General features: G+C 49.2%; 3 protein-coding genes across 4 annotated transcripts in view; 2 read left to right on the top strand and 1 right to left on the bottom strand.

The window, feature by feature from the left end:
* The window catches only part of LOC137464133 (class I histocompatibility antigen, F10 alpha chain-like), a 372308-nt gene that overhangs the window by 116408 nt on the left and 235977 nt on the right, over positions 1 to 19923 (bottom strand). The window lies entirely within an intron of this gene.
* Positions 9213 to 10787, top strand: LOC137464149 (zinc finger protein 436-like). Its single transcript, XM_068175477.1, has one exon. The coding sequence runs from the start codon at positions 9803 to 9805 to the stop codon at positions 10589 to 10591; it is 789 nt and encodes a 262-aa protein (XP_068031578.1). The 5' UTR covers positions 9213 to 9802; the 3' UTR covers positions 10592 to 10787.
* On the top strand, positions 16891 to 18772 carry LOC137464137 (zinc finger protein 345-like). Its single transcript, XM_068175465.1, has one exon. The coding sequence runs from the start codon at positions 16955 to 16957 to the stop codon at positions 18206 to 18208; it is 1254 nt and encodes a 417-aa protein (XP_068031566.1). The 5' UTR covers positions 16891 to 16954; the 3' UTR covers positions 18209 to 18772.

The raw sequence follows: 19923 nt of genomic DNA, 5'->3' as shown, positions 1-19923 counted from the left end.
TTGGGATTATTCTCGGTGCCCTCATTCCCTGTCCTTTTGTAGCCGTTTCTGGATCAGGAGGCCTGGCTGCCACCTGCATCCCCTGGCTCAGCTGCTGGATGAGCTGCACTCCCAAGGTGTGGAGCATGGTAAAAAGATGAGAGTTGCTGCAGCACAGAAGAGGAGAAACAGCATTCGTTTAACCCATGGTCTGCCAGGGAGTCACGAAACCGTGTCCCATTCCCATCCTTTCCATGTTTGGACCAATACATAAACTGCTCTCCTATTTCCTTTGTTATCTTTTTCACCAATTTTCCTTTGTCTTCTCTTTGCCAACAGCAGTTTGAGTCATTTAATTTTCCACAAACTCCTCCTTTTTCTGCTAACAGATAATGTGACCCCATCCCCTGGGGAAATGTTGTGTTCCTCATTTCAGTGGATGGGTCAGCAGGAAGGTCAGGAGCTGGAGGTGTCTGGTTGGTTCTTATTTCAAGGACAGCTTGTAATCTAATGATGGCATTGAAATGATAAATGGGTTCTGTGTCTCCTGATATGAATTCCTTAGGGTTCTGTGAAAAACGCCAATCACTTGTTTTAAAATTTTAAAAATTTTAAAGTAATAAAGTAGTTACGAAAATAGTAATAAAAATTAGAAAAATAAGTATTTGGACAGTCACCGTTAGGACAGTGAAGGACAATAAAAAGCAAAGAATTGCAAACACATTTGGATGCTTTCCTCTTGAAAGCATAGCTCGATGACAGAGGATTAACCCTTAAAAGCAATAGCCTGTTGCATAGTCATATATCTCATACATGATGCATAAATTCTTTTCAAACAAAGAGTGTTCTCTGGTTATGGTCAGCTTCTTCCCCTTAATCCTGGTGGCTCCTTAAAGATGGAGAGGAGTGTCATGATCCGCTTGAGCAGGGTGTCGGGATGGGTCTTTTCACCGATCCCAAAAGTGCAAAAAGGCAAACAACAAGGGACTATCAGTTAATCACATCAAATGCACCTTTATTGAGGGCCAAAACAGTAAATGCGATAGTGGGGATTAGAAAGGAGATAAAACGATAGAGAGAGAGAGAAGAGGGGGATGGAAATAGCTACCAACACAGGCGAGATCCGCAGATGTCCGGACGATGGGGATCCGTCTCGTTGTGTCGGGGAAGTCTCCTGAGTTCTAGTCAGCTCAGGGGTTCAGTTATAGTCCACAGAGGAAAGAGGGGGGAACATGCAGGACAATGAGAGTCTGTTGTAATTGCTGCAGGGGAACAGGTGAGTCCACAGAAACCATCAAGGCAGGACGAACACAATGAAGAATAAGTCCATTGGAATTACTGGAGAAGAGCAGGTCATGTCATTAGTGGTTTCCCCTCTCCCTGTGGGAGGGGTCTCAGTCTCAGTCCTTGGGAAGAGGGTTCTCGATCTCCGTCCGTCTGTCACAGTGGTAACGGGGCAGATGAGAGGTCTTCAGTGAGAGACCACTAGAGTCACCCCAAAAGTTCATTCGGCTTCAGGAGGAGAGTGGGCAAATATGCACTTGGCCATCCCTTGCTGGGTCCATGACAGATCTTTGCCTATTCCTTGCCAACTCCTTGCCAATTTCTTGCCAGGCCTTGCTCGGAACAGCTAACGTAATGGTACAACAGCTGCACCTGCACTGCTGCTCTCTCCAAGCCGGAACTGTAGTGGGTGAAGGGGTTCCTCATCGTGGCAATGGGTAGGCAAATGTGGGGGCTTCAGACAGCCTCTTACAAGGAGGTGGAGGAATGTTTGTCTTTTCTGATAAGGAGGCAGTAACTGTTTAGGTGTCTTGTTGCTGTTATCTCTGTACAAAGAATTTCTTGATTACCTCATCCCTTTCTTGAGCTTGTTAAAAAATATCTTACATCACATAGTTTCTATTATAACATTACATTTTAACCTAAAACTATATCTACCACACTACTTAAAAAGGATTAATATTGTACGACAAAATAACTTTCCAAAATAACACATATAATATTCAATTTAATATTTGCGAAAAGCCAATAATTTAATATGCATTTTTCACAGTTCCCAGGGGCTGGTCCATGGTGTTGTAGGCTTTGTTCTGGTGGCCCTTCATCTTTTCCCCATTTTTGGGTGCTCTCTCCAGCCAGGGCTGCATCAACTGACCACTTTTCTCTAATTAAATCATCACATTCTTGGATTCCCAACTGATTTCTCTGAGCTCTTCCTAGCAAAAAAACACTCTTATGGTCTAATCCACCCTGTATAACATAGACGGTGACAGCACATGTTGGAGTGGGCAGAGTTATCAGTCCCCCCCCTTATTTTAGTGAGGTTTTCACAGCATTCTCCATTTGCTGTTTCCCTTTGCAGCTTCACCCATTTCTGTTGCAGAGTCAGAGATCCTCACCATGGGCTCTGCCTTCAGCTGTGCAAATTCCATCTGTGCAGGCAGGCAGAGCTTGGGGTGAGGGGCAGAGGGAATCAGCCCAATTCCTGCCCCAGGCAAGAAGAGCCAGGTCCATTGTCCCCACTTTGCCCCAGCAGTGTTAATTTGCATTTTTAAAGTTCCTTTCCTGGCTGCCTGGAATGCAGCTTCTTTTCCAGGGCAGCCATCAGGTGACTCATCTGCCTCCTAAGGAATCTGCCTTTTTTTCCCCCTTTTTTTTTTTTTTTTTTAACAAGATTCTATTAATTGTTTACAAGTTAAATGGTCCCCTTTGAAGCTCTTCTAGTTTTGCAAAATGCAACCTTAAGTTTAACATCCAAAAAACTATACCAAAATTTTGCCAGGTAGAGCAAAATTGTGCATGGTAAGAGCCATGCACAAACATACACAAACAAATTTGAAAGGAAATCACGTTTTTAATTCTTCTTTTCCTAGGACTGAAAATTGATTCTCACACCCCTGGCCCAAACTTCATGGATACTAGAAAAGTAGGATTATAACTCTGAAAAACACATTCACTCTCCTGTGAAAATTTTAAAATGTTAATAAAGTACAAGGGGAGACAAGGATCGTAGAGCAAAGGTTATTTAGGCCTGGTGCATTTTGCACTCAGCCAAGACCACACCTTTACCTTCAGGGATACCTTTTCCATTACATCGGCCTGTTGCATATTCATAGACTCTTATGCATATCCATAAAGTAGTTTACATTTTCCAGGAGCTATTTTACATGGCCCCTCCTTGGGTCCACCTTTTTACAGCATGCGTTTTTCTGGCTGTGGTTTTGGCTCCTTTGTCACTTTCAGTTTGTGCCTTGGTCCACACTGCCTTCAGACGGTGAGTGCTGATCGTTGGCAGATCCATACAGGTGTCCTCATCCTGTGTTCACTGGATGTTATGCCATCCAAGCAGGCATTTTAACACAGGCATATTTGTATCAGCTATTTTGCTACTATGTATAAGCTTAATTAACAGCAGAAATACAAACTATATCTTTATAGCAGAGTTACTTTAATATCACACATATAAAACACATTTTAATATTTGCGAAAAGCCAATATAATAATATGTATCTATAACAACAATGAAAAGTTATTCTAATGGTGAAATCTCATCAATGAGAATGCAAGGAAAACAAAAGCTCTCCAACAATATTTTTAGTGTTAGAAAATCAAGGCATTATTCAGTTCTGGGCAGGATGTGCAACAGAAATAATTTCATCCATACATAGTCCGTGTGTGCAGAGAAAATCATTCCATGACACACGAGTTTTACTAGGTTTTCCCTAAACTTTCTACAGTCTGACCCTATCTAAATCCATTGGTTTAATGTGTATTGATTCCAAGTTGGATAGTTCTTAGTATTTGGTTTCCTATTGGACCCGATTTCTTGGCTTCTGCTGTTCATCAGGTCGCAACTGCTGGATTTCCTTTTCAGCCTTTTCCAGAGCAGGTGTCTCCAGCTCTGCCGGGGGCAGTGTCTGGGGTAGGTGTTGGTTGCTGTTTGCTGCTGGTCGTTATCTTTGTGGGTATCTTTTGGGCTATTCCCAATGTGTTGAGATGTTAAACTTATCTCAGTTGAGTGGTGTAACGTTCAGTAAAAAAATCCTGTAAAATTTCTTTCCCCAAGATGAAGGCAAACCAAGCCTGAGTAGAGAAATAAGATTGTAAAAAATTAAAGTATATTAACTGGTATATTTTCCAACAATCTAATCCCAGTGTGTGAGTGTAACTGAGACCCAGAGTGGAATTGTGCCGTTGTCTTCGCCAGCAGCTGTGGCAGTGCAGGCCCAGAAAGCACTGAAGCTGCAGCAGTGGCAGCAAGGATTGGCCCCGGTGGCTGGAGATGCCAAAGGAGGGTGCCCAGGCAGAGGATTTGAGCAGAGGATGTGTGGGCAGGGAGATTTCACAAGAGACAGGACTCTGGCCACAGACTGCTTTAAATGTACATCCCTTATCCCCACCCTGCACTGGGTGGAGAATTACCAGGGTAAGGAATTCCCATGATGAATTGCAAGGGAGAGAATTGAATATCTGCCCTGGGTCTGGCTCTTCTTCTTGCCAAAGCCAGCGGCAAAAGCCGTACCCATGGCATCTTGGTTTCTATCCCCAGCTTCCAAAGGTGTCTCTTTCTTTCCCCATTCATTCTTTGTACCCAGCCTGAGCTCTGGGGGTGCAGGGGTTATGGAGGTCCCATTGTATTCCTAAAGCTTCCATAACCCCCTGGAGGATCTTCCCTGTAAAATGAGTTCTGCTGTCTGAGTCTGTTGCTTCCACAATCCCTTTTCTTGGAATTATTTCTTTTAGAAATCCCTGTATAAGTGATCTAGTGGTTGCTGAGCAATCAGAATTGCTTTTGCCCCCCTGTTAGGTGGCATGGTGTCAGCAGAAGATATTGAAGCCTTCCTGCTCAGGGCATTTCAGTGCCAGGCTCTTACAAGCACACACAGCTGTGCCGGTTGAGCTGACCATGGGGTGGTAACCTGGGCTTTGTCTGATTCCCTTCCTTAATAACAGCGTGTCTTGTAGCTCTTTTCCCTTCTGCTGCCCTTGAAGAGCCATCCAGGAGCACATTTTCTCCCTCAGGCCAGGGAATGTCTCATCAATCTCTCCCAGGCTGTGTCTGGAGCTCTGTCACTTGAATGCAGTCCTGGGTTTCTTCCCAGCCCCTCTGTGGGCTGTTCAGACAGGAGGCTGGGTTAAACCCTTCCCCTGCCCTCAGTTCTAAATCCTCCTGTGCCACTGAACAAGTTTCATACTGTAATAACTGAGCACTGCTCATCCATTTAGAGGCTCTTTTGGTTATCAAAGCTTTAACTTGATGGCAGACTGGAACAGTTGGAGATCCTGTTGTCATCAGTTTTTGGGCCTCAGTTCCCCTTAAAGCTGTGTCTGCACAATTCTGCAGACAATGAGGCCACTGGGTTGAACATTTTAGCCCCAGAATTCCTTTGGCTTGGGCCTGTTTAACATTGACTTAGAATTCTTTTTCCCTGTCTGGGAGGGCCAGGGAAGGAGCCTCAGTTTATCTGCTTTTTGAGACTTGGAAATTCTGCTTTCTTTCTGCTGTCTATCCTTCTGATTTCTTGACCGTCAAGATAGAAGTGTTGTAGGGAGAGATCCCTGGCTCCAAAAGCCCTGCCTTTAGCAGGGACTCAATACCAGGCTGTGAGCCCTTCCTTCCCTCCCTTGGAATAGGGATTTTTTAAAGTAATTAAATACATTTTGCAATATTAATTTGCATTCACACATTCACCATAAAATCCCTTCCCAGAAATTATAATCACAATTAGGAGCAAGCAAAAATTCATGCTTTTCAAACCTGTGAAAAACACCAATCACATGTTTAAAAAATTTAAAATCTTTAATAGAAATAAAATAGTTATAAAACCAGTAATAAAAATTAGAGCAATAAGAATTTGGACAATAAGAGTTAGATCAATAAAGGACAAAAAAAATGCAAAGAATTACAGATGTCTGGATGCTTTCTGGGTATAACACCTCCAAAAAGCCTACCTTGCAAACAAAGGATTAACCCTTTAAAACCATAATCTGTTGCATATTCATATATCTCATACATGATGCCAAATATTCCTTTTAAACTAGGAATTTTTCTGTTTATTGTCAACTTCCCCCATCTTCTAAATCAATCCTTTTGGCTCCGGGGTGTCTGGAAGAAGTCTGTATGGTCAGATAAAGAGGCAATAAATCTTGTCTTGGGATTTTTGGGTGTCTTGTTGGTGCTATCTCTATGTGAAGAATTTCTTGGTTATCTTATCGATTCCTTGTGCTGGTCACAAAAGAATATCTTACATCACATAGCTTCTATTTTAATATTATGCTATAGCCTAAAACTATATTTACCACATTACTTAAAAAAGAATAATACGACATTACTAAAAAAGGATTAATACAAAATCACTTTCAAACATAACACATAGTGTTCATTTTAAAAAACCCATACCCCACATCTACTAATAGTGGTTGAAGACTACACACCTGCTCATTTTTCCCACTTACCCCCTGAATAATCAAAGAACTTGCTGACAATTTCCCCCTCTCTTAGGTCTAAGATTCAGAGTGGATGGAGAGGCCCCTGTGTCCATCAGGAAAGGCCTCCTCCTGATGCAGACCCACCCTGAATGTTCTCCAGGGCTCCAGTGTGGTGGGTCCCTGATGGGATGGGAGCTCTGACACCCCTGACAATCCATATCCATGCAGGGGTGGGCTTGCTCCTCCTGTGGCTGCTGCTGTCTCTGCTTCCAGTGTCCCTGTGTCATGCAGCTGGAGCCCTGACTCCTTGCCAGGGGCTGTTTGGGTGGGCTCTCCCCTGGCCAGGAGGGCAATGCCTCTGCCAGGTGCTTGTGGCCGACCCCGTCCCTTGTGCTTGGGCCCTGGGGTTGATCCCTGAGGGGCTGTAGGAGCAGCGTATTGCTTTTAGACACCACTTGTCCTGGTTGCTTCAAAGTACTTTGGAGAGGCTCCATATCACATTTTCCCTCTTTCCCTGGGGCTGCCCACACTTCTGGGTTCACTTCAGCACAGGCCTTGCCACTTATCTGACTCAAAGGTACAGCATTAGCCTCTGTTTTACCTTGTAGAATATAAATCTCTAGTTCCACATTAGCCATTGAATCCCTTCCCAGGTAATGATAATCACAATTAGGAGGAAGTAGAAATCCATGCATTTGAAATCTATCTCCCACATCTACTAATAGTGGTTGAAGACTACACACCTGCTCATTTTTCCCACTTACCCCCTGAATGATAAACAACTTCTTGACAATTTTCCCCCCTTAAATCTGAGATTCCAAGTAGATTGAGATGCCCCTGCATCCATCCAGAGAGGCCTCCTCTCGATGCAGACCCAGCCTGAATGTTCTCAAGGGCTCCAGTGTGGTGGGTCCCTGATGTGATGGGAGCTCTGATACCCCTGACAATCCATGATGTCCATCAAGGGATGGACTTGCTCCTCCTGAGGGTGCTCCTGTCTCTGCCAGGTGCTTGTGGCTGACCCGGTCCCCGGGGTGCTGGGGCCCCCTTGGGCCCTGGGGTTGATCCCTGAGGGGCTGTAGGAACTGTGCCTTGACCTTTTGCTCATCCCTTCTTGCATTCAGCTGCTGAGCCTTTGTGCCCAAGTGCTCCAGGGCCTTCTTCTGCCACTCCTGCAACCCCTCTCACTGCCTGTGGGTGCTCATCCTCTGAGAGCTGCTGAGCTTTCTGCAAAATCATTATTTTCTCCACTGACCCCAACAAAATCTTTAAAAGAAAATCCTGATGCTTCCATGTGTAATCAGGATTTCTGTGATATTCCTTCATCCTCCTCCTTGTGCTCAGGGTCTCCTCCACAGCCTGTATCCCAGAGCCGGTCCCTGTCCTGCTGCAGTGTCCAAAGGCGGCCCCCCTGTCGGGCAGGGCCGGCAGCTCCACGGGGCCAGGCAGCGGCCGGGGCGTCCCGCAGGCTCCTGGGGGCCGGGGGCCACTGCCGGCCCTGCCCGGGGCTGGTGGGGTCAGGCAGCGCCCGGCGCTGAGCCCCGGCTGCTCCACAGCCCCGGCCCGGCCCCGCAGCTCCCCACAGGCCCCCAGCCCGTGCTCCCGGTCCCGCACCTCTGCGCCCGGTGCTGCCGCTGCCCACCACAGAGAAACCCCCTGACATCCTGACCTCCTTCTTTTCCTCTCCTGGAAAGTGGGCATAGAAAGGGTCTGGATCAGCTGGAAAATTTTAAGGATAAGACCCTGCTGAAAAACTTCCCAATCCTCACAACTCATTCTTTTCCTTCTCTTTTCCATCTTCCATTTTCTTCTCACATAGATTCGTCCTGCTGCTTCTTGCCTTAACCATATTGCTGCACACTCCCCTTCAACCAATCCCTTCCCAGCACACCAACACCATCCATCCCCTGTTTTCCAAATCCCTTCTCCACTTCCCTTATTGCCCCCCTGGCTGTCCATGTCCTTAATTACCTCTTGGAGGATGTGTAAACTACCTCAATATTATCCCCTTTTTTACCACATATGATAATAATGGCTCTGTTAAGTCTTGGTTCTTTTTCTCAAAGGTCAGGAATTTTGCAGGACCTTGGCTGAGCAGCAGTCCATGTCAAATAATAACATTTTCTGAAACTGATGGTTTCTCCTGTCACTTCCTTATCTACAAGTCCCTTGCCCTATCTCAAAGAGATTCATGTCATTTTTTTGTACAGACACTTTCATCTCATTCTTTTCAACACGATGGGAAAGTGGGGGGAGAGGCCATAAAAGGGCATTTAGGGCACCAAAACTGTTTGAGAGATGGGAGGGTCATCCCTTAACTGAACCAGAGGGGAGATGGAATGTAGAGGGGATGATGGAAAAGGGATGGGAGAGGTCAGTAATGGGAGGAGGGACAGCAGAAAAGAGGTTCTCATGGTGCTGCCTTTGTGTCCCCATCACTTGATCCCTGGAGCAATTCCCCAGTGCTGTGGGAGGGGATGGATCTTCACTGGAGGGTTCCCCAGACCCCTTGTTCAGCCTTGGGGTGGTCCTTGGGGTGGTTCCCCTCACCCAGCAGCCAGTGATGCTTTAGCTGTAGGGCAGAGGGGGGTGGGAAAGGGGGATCCGGGGTGGTCATTGAGGAGGAGGGGAGGGAGAGAGGAGAAGGAGGAACAGGAAGAGGAGCAGAAGGAGAAGCACAAGTTTCCATCCTGCTGGTATATCAGGGAGTCTTCAGGAGGTGTTCTTCTAGGGGAATTGTTTGGAGTTTGCAGATTCCAGAATTGAGACCCAAATATCTTTGTGGTGCCTGGGAGGCCTTGTGGCTTTAGAGGGGAAAGTCTGGGTCTTGCTGAATCACAGTTTCCACTCAGGAGGATATTTGGGGATCCACAGATGATCACCAGGTACTGGCAGGAGGAGCACATCAGTCTTGGGGCCCCCCAGGAGTGCGGTGGAGGGGAACTGCAAGATCCCTGGAGTGGTGAGAGTGGAGAGGGGCAATTCCAGAGCTGTTGGACCCAGGGCATCCTGAAGGGTGGAGGAGAAGAGCCTGGAGTTGGGGGACCCCTGAGAGCCATGGAATTCTGTAATAGGGAGTCAGGGGAGAAGGGATCACTGGGACCCTCAAATACCCTGGGTCATCTGTAAGCAAGACCCAAGAATAGAGGAGCCACTGGAGCCCCATCAGCCAAGTGAAGGGAAACCCCCAAAACCCAGAGTGGAGAAACGAGGTGGATCTCCTGTGAGGATTTTTTGGGGGGCTGAACCTTCATGTTTTGGAGATTTTTATGGACACTAAATATCCGGTCACTTCCTGAGAGGAACTTGGGCAGGAGGAACCCCAGCCTAAGGTGCTCACCCATTGTTTCTCCCCCGAAACCAGGATTCATCATTCCTAAGCCTTGGGCCAATGGAGGAGAAGGAAAAGCCTCAGAGATGCCACATGAGGAGGGGCTGCAAACCCAGCCTAGGGAGCTGCAAGAAGGAAAGACCCCCTCTGTGCCAGGAAGGTGGCCCGAGGTCCAGCCGCAGCTCGGAGCTGGTGGAGAAGCCCCACAAGTGCTTGGAATGTGGGAAGGGCTTCAGCCAGAGCTCCAACCTTGTTCGGCACCAGATGATCCACACTGGGGAACAGGTGGACCTACCCTACAAGTGTGGGGAATGTGGAAAGAGCTTCAGAGACAGCTCCAACCTGATCCGGCACCTGAGGATCCACACTGGCGAACGGCCCTATGAGTGTTTTGAGTGTAAGAAGAGCTTCCGACAGAGCTGCAGCCTGATGGAACACCGGAGGATCCACACAGGGGAAAAGCCCTATGAGTGCTTGGAGTGTGGGAGGAGCTTCGGGTGGAACTCTGACCTGATCCGGCACCAGAGGACCCACACTGGCGAGAGGCCCTACGAGTGTCCCGAGTGTGGGAAGAGGTTTCGGAGCAGCTCCCATCTCCTCCTGCATCAGCGGACTCACACAGACGAGAAGCCCTTCCGCTGCCCCGACTGCGGGAAGGGCTTCAACCGTAACTCCCACCTCACCGTGCACCGGCGCATCCACACCGGGGAGAGACCCTATAAGTGTCCTGAGTGTGGGAAGAGCTTCTCCAGCAGCTCTCACTTGACCCAACACCAAGGGAGGCACCAGCAAGGTGAATGGTTAAAACCAAAAATCAAGGACAAAGCCTTTCTTACTAGCCAAAGTTAGAAAGTGGTATGTTTATTACGCTGGCAGGCAGTACTGTGGGGATCGTCCCCGAAATGCGTGACCGCACTGCACAAGGTTCTTTGCCTTCTGTTTATTTCCCAAAATACTACATATGCACAACCCCAGCACCTCCCATCTTCACTCTGTATTAAAATGAGGTTATTAGTCCTTCACACATGTGCAATTCTTGTCTTGAATTGAGTCGGTGGTCTCAAACTGGGTCAGTGGTCCCAGGGATGAAGTCAGTAAAGTCTTTGTCAGGTCTCTGTGACACTTTTGCACAATCCAAGGCCCCCTGCTTTGTGATGGATTGACATGGAGTCCGGGTGCTGGGCATTGTTCTGCTGGTTTCAATATAACAATTAGCTTTAACTTAAGTATCTAATAATCATTAACCTATTGTTGGTGTATCTAGCTTCAATATGAATTGGTTCTAACCCTCAGCTAAAATCTTAACCCTTTAAAATCATCATTCAAAGGGAAGCCCTATGAGTGGCCCAAGTGCAGGAAGAGCTTTATGCGCTGCTTCAACTCCATCCCCTGTGGAGACTCAGGGGCCTGCCAGTGGAGCTGTAACGCCTCAGCTCTGGTGGGGCAGAAACAAGCAGGGAGAAGCACCCCCTCTTTGGTTAAGGTTAGAGGAGCCCTCCCTCCCATAGGCCTTGCAGGCACATGTGTTAAATTTCATTGATTTACTCAGTTGACATTACCCCTGTTCAGCCCCTTTTTACCATATTTGTATCCCCCTAGAATGTTCTTCCCACTCTTGATCCCCATTGGCCCCAGTTTGCTGCAGTGTTCTGCTCCTGTTATACAATTGGTTCCCCTAGTTTGCTGCCCTTCCTCTGCACCTCTTTTCCCTGTTCACATTGGTCCTTGACCTTCAGATCCACCTGTTTTTCCGTATTTAACCCTGTGTCCTCGACCCTGCTGGGTCTTTGTCCCTGGGTCTTCTTTGTGGCAATCAAGGACTTTTGTATCTCTAAAGAAAGACCCATCCCTCGTCTCCTTCGCCAGCTCCTTTAGCAAGCGTGCTTGAGGTGCGCCGCTTCAGTCTCCCATTGGAGGATCTGCACTGGATGATCCCAGGTGCCCCACGTTGGGAAGAGCTCTGGTGACCCCCGTTTTGCGTGATACCCGTTGGATGTGTGGAAGGTGTTGGACAGATTTCTTTCCCTTCTCCTTGTCCTGCTGTGATTTGGTTGTTAATAAATTCACTCCCTGTACCCAGGCTGGGTCTGTTTTGCCCATGTTGGTCCTTGGGGCAGGATCTCTCCCAGTTTTCTCTTCACTCCTGGGCTTTTCCTTGTATTTCCTTTCCCTGTGCAATTGCAGAGGGCAGGGATGGAGCGGTTTTGGTGGCTCCCACCATTCTGGCAGGACCAGACCTGCCCTGCCCCAAGGTTCCAAGGGGCTCCTGGGGATTCCCCATTTGTGGGTGTCTTGGTTTGGAAAGACAGGTGTCTGCTAAGGAAGGCAGAAGTCTCCCCTGAAATGGAAATTGTAAGCCCCCTCCCTCCAAATTGTTATAAATTTGAAATTAAGGGGGACTCTCAGGCAAAGATATGGGAGCAGGAATAACAGTTCTTTATTAGGGAAGAAAATAAAAAAATAGAATAAACAATGCAGTGAACCAAAACAATGCTGACAGAGTCAGAATACCACCTGACACCCTTTTGGTCAGGGTGTTGGCCGCAGTCCAATTGGAATTATGGCTGCAGTCCTCCTGGTGTGGTAATTGTGTTGGAGCAGTGATCCTGTAGAAGGGTGTAGTCTTCCTCTGAAGATCCAGTGGAAAAGGCAGCTGTTCCTCTGGGAATCCATTGTAAAGGCTGTTCTGGTGTCCCAAAAGCTCAGATTATATCCAGTTAGGAATGCTTGGCTCCTCTCTCTGGGCAGAGCATCTTGCTATGGGATGCTGTAATTTTTATCAGTCATGCAGTGACATTCAATAGCCCATGAACAGCAGATGCCTCCTCGAAGGGAGGATTAGTTTGTGGAAGAGATAAAGAAAACTGCCCAATTAACAGAAGATAACTGCCCCACCTCTCACAGATGGCAAATAGAATACACATTGCCTTGCAGTCTAGGACAGTGGGACATCTCTGCTGGAGGAGGGTGTTCCCCCTTGGTGCAGCCCCAGCCCTTGGGCAGTGTTCAGCCGAGCAGAGAACACTCTCAGCTGGGGCCTCCTTTCTGGGCACACTTGAGCCCCTGGACATCTCAATACCCATTTTGGAGTTCACCTGAATTTCTGAATATCTGGAACCCCATTTTTAGAGCTGTTTTGGGTTTGCACAGCCTTTTTTTTTGTAGCAGGGGTGCTCCAGGGGTGGGTTCTGAGAGAAGCTACTGGAAGCTTCTTCCATGTCCGGCAGAGAAATTCCCTGGTGGTTCCAAAGACAGAGGTGCTGGATGCAGAGATCCCCCAAAGCCCCTGGAGATCCACAGGGATGCAGAGATCCTCACACTCCCAGTGCTTCTCACTTCATTCCCTGCCCCTCCCAGTGCCCTCCATCCATATCCCCTCCAGTCCTTTCCAGTTCTCATCCATGCCATCCAAGTCCCAGTCTGTTCTGCTCAGTTCAGTCCCAGTCCCTTCCTGTTCAAGCTCAGTTCCTGGGATTCCCTCCATCACTCCCGGTCCATTTCCAGTCCCTTTCCAGTTCATTCTCATTCCTTCTTAGTTCACTTAGATCTGCCCCTGCCCTCTCAGTGCTCCCCAACCTGCTCCACTCTCTCTTAGTGCCACCCCTTTCCATTTCCCATCCCTCTCAGTGCCACAACAGCCCTACACCCTCTTTCTCCCCATACCCTGCCACTGTCTCCCCGCTCTCTCCCAGTGCCCCCCAGCGTGTCCATCTCACTGGTGCTGTGGAGCTTCCAGGCCAGCCCCAGCTGCCTACTCTGCTCTGTGATGAATTTTCACCCTGCACAGGTGCAGCTGAGGTGGTTCCAGGGCCAGCAGGAGCTCTTGGATCACGTACTGGCCACTAACGTGGTCTCCACTGGGGACTGGACCCACCAGCTCCTGGTGCTGCTGGAAACCTCCCCTGGTGCAAGGTCATGTCTAGCTGCCAGGTGGAACACGTCAGCCTGGAGCATCCCTGAGCCGGCACTGGGGCATGGCCCAGCCCCCACGGCGCCTGGGACAGCTGAGGAGGCACTGCGGGGGCTGAGAGGAGGATTGAGGTGTGCTGGGAGTGACTGGGAGGGAGTTTGAGGCAGCCTGGAGGGGCGTAGGAGTTTGGGTATGGAAAACAGAGGGAAGAAAAGGAGATTTGGTGTACTTGAATCAATTAGGATGGTGTTGGTGAGGCCTGGTGGGACTGGTGATGACTACATGACGTAGGTCAAAGTTACAAGGTGCTTATATAGCTTGAGTTATATCAATATCTGAGAAACGACCACTCACTTTTTAAAGGTTTATTAAACCTTAACAAAAAATACAACTAAAGGACTAAATAAGGAAAAATTACAGCACTGGGACCCCCCGTCCCCCGTGGCTGCCGGCCACATGGCTCATCTTCAGAATAAATGCACTGCCTTTTATATCTCTGGCCCTCCTAGAGCTTTGTCAGTCAACTCCTTCCTTGCCATCCAGTGGTGGAGGTCACTTTCTTGTGTTCTGATTGGAGCTCAGGTGTTACCACAGTAACAAGCCAACCTTCCCAAATGCCTGAATTACCAAGACCATCCTGTGATAACAATGCTAGGGGATGAACACATTGCAGTAACATAACTATTCATTTATAAAACTTCTCTTAACATACCTATAATGTTCACCCCTTAATTGTGAGAGCCAACCATCTCATTACTCATCTGTAACAAATATAAGCTGATATATCTATATAACCTGATATCAATATAACCTAAGTCATGACTTCTATATCTCTATATAACCTGAATCATAGCTTTTTTAATACCTATAGAACCTGAATCATAACTTTTGATATAAAGAACTTTTTATACAATGTAATGGCTAGTGTACAGTTAACTAACGAAAAATTGGCAAATGTAAAGCCAATTAGACAGAAAACAAATAATTTAGACTGGTTGGGACCAGACAGACCAAGGAACACTGTAACTGTGCATGATCCAAAGACAAAGATGAAAAGTTCAGATGCGAAGAAGACCTTAGAAGCCTTCATCAAAATGCCAAACGACCCCCGAATTGAGGAGGTGCAAGCGCAGTGCAGAACAATTATCTAACAACCATGAGATCATACTGTGTAAATTAGTTCTCTCGCATATGTGATGATGATATAGTAACATAGTAACACTAAGCAATGCTTACTGTATAAATATACCACAGCACTTGTCAAAGGTAGGTAAGTTAGGTGGAGATATCCCCTGCAGATATCTTGTTTGTTGCAGATAATGCTCTGCAATAAACAAATAGCTGCTCTATAGACATTGGTCTGTGGGATTTATTTCCAGCCTATCTTTCGGGCATCACGGGGGCAGGGCAGCCACCTCTGTCCCAGCCACAGCAACCGGGACGAGCCAGCGCCGCTCCGGCAGCGGCTCCTGCCCAGGCAGCGGCGGGAAGGAGACCGCGGGCAGCCGCTCCCGCAGCGCCCTCAGCCCAGGGCCGGCACGGGCCGGACACGGCACCGCCAAGCCGCCGGAGCCCCCTGCCGCCCCCTCCGCCCGCAGCGAGCCCCGAGCCCCCGCAGAACCCGGCGCGGCTCCCACCTGCGCCGGGGCCGCCTCCGAGCTCCGCCAATGCCGCCTCCCCGCGCTCCGGCCGCTGCCGCCGCTCCCGGGCCCGCACAGACCTTTTGGAATATTTAACAGGCAGGTTATTTTTGCCCCTGTGTCTACTACAAATTCTAATTTTTTTTTCTTGGGGACTCATTTTTTGTTGGGGAAGATGAAACAAGAAGGCCTTATAGGTACGATTGCCTAGCGAGGGATTGGGAAAGTGCAGAGAATGCGAGCCAGTTTGAGATGAAAACGAGCTTTGAGATGACAGACCTTGGTTGCTAAGTAGCTGTGGTGTAGCTGGTGGAAGATAACTCCCTTTTTGACCCACAGACAGAGCAAAGGGTCAGATAAAGTGTTCTGTCTCATTCCTCAAAAATGTAGAGTTTATCTCGCACTTGTAACCCTCCCCTGAAGTACGATGTGTCTGCAATCCCACTGGTCCAAAGTCCTTTTCCGCACCCACCTTCAAGCCCCCTTGATAAGGTGTACCCAAGAAGCCAGGGCCATCTTTCTTCTTCTTCTTTCTCTTTTGCCTCCTGCTCTCTTGGACTCTCTCGCTATCTCGCCCTGCCCTTACTCCTTGGGGCCAGCCTTGGGCTGTGCCTGGCAGCTCCAAGCAGGGACCCCACAATAAACCACATATCCTAAGACTGGGCTCTAGAGATCTCTTGTCTCCGTCTGTCCTGACCATCCTGGACCAGCACTCACCACAATTTTTAAAGTTATAATAGGCTCCAGATGGTATCTGTATCTAAAAAAAATAGAGCCTATGACCTCCCTATTCTTCCTCTGTGCCCATCTCTCAGAAGATTTTCAGATCTTTTATTTGATTAGGGTAATTTCTTCTACAATGTCCTTCGACCCCACAGTAAAAACAGATATTTCTAGAATGCTCCTTAGATTTGTGTTGGACTGGTGTTCTGTTCTTTTCCTCTCCCTTGTCTCTACGACTTTTATGTCTAGGAGTGGTGCCTGGGGGTTTTAGGTTTTTCTGAAAATTACTTTCTCGTATAGTGGTTACTCTAATTTTTACTTTCACTTTATCTTTTTCTTCATCTCTCTGGATATAAATCTTTTCAGCCTCCTTTAATAAATAATCTAACGATCTATTATGCCATTTATCAATCTTTTTCTAGTTTTTTTTTTTTTTTTTTTTAATATCTGGCCTGGCATTTGTGACAAAATTAATTCTTAACAGAGCTTGTCCCACAACAGTCTCAGGGTCTATTCTGAAATACTCTTTCATATTTTTCCTAAGTCTGTCTAATTATTCAGTTGGAGTTTCTTCTTTCTAAGGGTTGGGGGTATTTAGACCTTGGAGGACCCCAAAGATAAACCGCAAATGGCCCTTGGGGGATAATGGGGATCCACGACTGGTTGGGGATTTTGAGGGGGAAGGGGTTGCAGGTGGTTGCTGCCGGCAGAGCGCGGGCGATGGACAGGGGCTGTGGGATCACCGGATCATCCCTAAGTGGGATCCTAGAGAGGGGGAGCAGCAGGAACCACGGGACCCCCATCAGCCCAGGGAAGGAGGACCCGCGAAACACAAAGTGTGGAGATGCAAGAGGGGGAAATCCTGGGAGGGTTTTTTTTGGCTGAATCTTGGTAGTTTGAAGAGTTCTAGGGACACAACACGCCCAGTGACTTCCTGAGATGGACTTTGGTCAGAAGGAACCCCCATCCAAAGGCACTCACCCCTTGTTTCTCCCCCCAAACCAGGATCTGTCATTCCCAAGCCTTGTCCAGATGGACAAGGAGGAAAAGCCCTGGAGATCATACAGGAGGAGGGTCTGCAAACCCAGACCAGAGCGCTGTGAGGAGGAAAGAGCCCCCCTGAGCCAGGAAGGCGGACGGAGATCCAGCGTGAGTTCAGAGCTGGTGGAGAAGCCTCATGGCAGGGAGAAGCCACACAAGTGCTTGGAATGTGGGAAGAGCTTCAGCTTCAACTCCCACCTGAAGGAACATGAGGTGATCCACACTGGGGAACGGCCCTACAAGTGTGGGGAATGTGGGAAGAGCTTCAGTTGGAGCTCCAGCCTGTTCCGGCACCAGGTGATCCACACTGGGGAAAAGCCCTATGAGTGCTTGGAGTGTGGGCAGAGCTTCAACTGGAGCTCCAGTCTGTTCCGGCACCAGTTGACCCACAGTGGGGAAAAGCCCTATGAGTGCTTGGAGTGTGGGCAGAGCTTCAGCTGGAGCTCCAGTCTGACCAAGCACCAGAAGATCCATAGCAGGGAATGCCTCTATGAGTGCTTGGAGTGTGGGAAGAGCTTCAATGAGAGGTCCTCCCTGATGCACCACCAGAGAATTCACACTGGAGAGCGGCCTTATGAGTGCTTGGAATGTGGGAAGAGCTTCAGCCACAACTCCAGCCTGCACAGACACCAGAAGGTCCATACTGGGGAACGGCCCTATAAATGCTTGGAATGCGAGAAGAGCTTCAGCAATAGCTTTTGTCTGATTCGCCACCAGATAATTCACACAGGGGAGCGCCCCTACACATGTAGAAAATGTCTGAAAAGCTTCAGTGACTGCTCCAACCTCATCAGCCACCAGCGCTTGCACTCTGAGGAACGGCCCTACAAGTGTGAGCACTGTGGGAAGAGGTTCAAGCTCACGTCCTACCTCAGCCGCCACCAGAAGATGCATACCAGGGAGAGGCCCCATGAGTGTCCCAAGTGTGGGAAGAGGTTTCGGCTCCGTTCCCATCTCCTCCAACATCAGCCAACACACACAGAGGAGAGGCCTTTCTGCTGCCCCGACTGCGGGAAGGGCTTCAAACGCAACTCCCACCTCACCACCCACCAGCGCCTCCACACCGGGGGGAAGCCCTATGAATGTCCTGAGTGTGGGAAGAGCTTCTCCAGGAGCTCTCACTTGACCAGACACCAACAGAGGCACCAGTAACCGAAGCCCAGAAATGCCCTGAGTGCGGGAAGAGCTTCGTGTGCTGCTCCAGGTCCATCTCCCATGGGAGGATCCATGCTGGATGATCCTCAGTGACCCCGTTGGGCAGAGCTCTGGTGATCCATGGTCCTGGTGAGACACGTGGCTGGGGGTGCTCCACATTTTCCTGCCTCCTCATGGGCACCTGGATGAATGCAGGGGCAGAAACATCCATTAGGACACAGACTGAGAGTGGAAATTGCACACTGATGGCCCCTGGAGATCCATGGGGATGGAGAAATCCCCCAGCAACCCCTGGAGCAGTCCCCTGGAGAAGGGGGATGCCTGAGAGGAGGCTGTAACCCCGTGGGAGACACATGGGCAGACAGGTCCCCAGTGGAGCAGCCTGTCTTTGAAGGACTGACCCCGTGGCACAGTGACCCACACCTCAGCAGTTTGAGGAGGGCTGGTGCCCATGGGATAGACTCAGGGTGGAGAAGTTCCTGGAGAACTTTCCCATGGGAGGGACTCCAGTATGCAGCAGGGGAATGATTCCTGTCCCTGAGCAGAGGGAGAAGCCACGGGGGATGAACTGAGCATGGCCCCATTCCGTCTCCCTACACTGCCGGAGTAGAAGGTAGAGCTGGAAGGAAGGAGGGATGGGAATGGTGTTTGGAAGGGTTTTCTTTTACTTCTTATTATCCTGCTCTGAGTTTGTTAGCAATAAATTCAATTCATATCTCCAATTTTGAGCCTGTGTTGCCCGTGACAGTGTTTGATGAGGGATCTCTCCTGGTCCTTAGCTCAACTCCTGAACCCCTGGTTGAATTTTATCTCCTCTGTCCGGCCTTGGAGGGCAGTGAGAGAGCAGCTTTGGTGGGTGCCTGGCATCAGGCCACCATCACCCCACTACAATGGGACATGCCTCGTGTGGCCTCGTGTTGCTGTTGCTTTTGCCTTTCCTATGATTTTATCTTTTGCATTAAATGTTTGTGAAGTGCCCCCGGTGTCCCTCGTGTTCCCTTGGTGCCGGCATCCCCATCCCTTCCCCTGCTCGCCCTGCCACGTTCCATCCCGGCTGGAGGAGCCTTGGAGCTGCCATGGGGGCCGTGGGGCTGCGCCCCAAGCCGGGGCCCTTCCCAGAGCTCCCAGTCTGCCCATGCCATTGCCCAGTGTGGATCTTGCGGTGCTTGTTGAAGTACATGGGAGAAATTACCCCAGCCCTTGCAGTGTGCTGCTTTCCCAGATGTTGAGATTTGCACACCCCGGAATGTCCTGGTCCGGGCAGGCGGCTGAGGAACTGCTACTGCCCTGAGCTGCCAGGAGCTCAGGGTCACCTGGAGCTGGAGGCGCTGGGAGATGCAGCTGAGGCTGTAATGGAGCAGGGACCCACCTGCAGCCCCGGCAGGAGCCCAGGCTGGAGCAGGGGATGCCTGAGAGAGGCCCTGAGCCCATGGGAAGCCCCTGCAGAGCCATGGAAGTGGCTCCTGGCAGGACCCGTGAGCGTGTGAGGGATCCCCGTGGGAGCAGCCTGTTCCTGAGGGACTCTGTCCCGTGGGAGGGACCCCAGGCTGGAGCAGGACAAGGATTCCTGTCCCTGAGGGGGAGGCTGTGACATGAGCTGACTGTGACCCCCATGCCCTGTGCCTCTGGGTGGAGAGGAGGGCAGGAATCTGGGAGAAAGTGAAGCCCAGGAAGCAGGCAGAGGTGAGGGGAAGGTGTTTTTGGTAGGATTT

The sequence above is a fragment of the Anomalospiza imberbis genome, chromosome 37 (assembly GCF_031753505.1).
Source record: "Anomalospiza imberbis isolate Cuckoo-Finch-1a 21T00152 chromosome 37, ASM3175350v1, whole genome shotgun sequence".
Lineage (NCBI taxonomy): Eukaryota > Metazoa > Chordata > Aves > Passeriformes > Viduidae > Anomalospiza > Anomalospiza imberbis.
The sequence above is the reverse complement of the archived record's forward strand: the minus strand, read 5'-3'. Positions and strand labels throughout refer to the sequence as shown.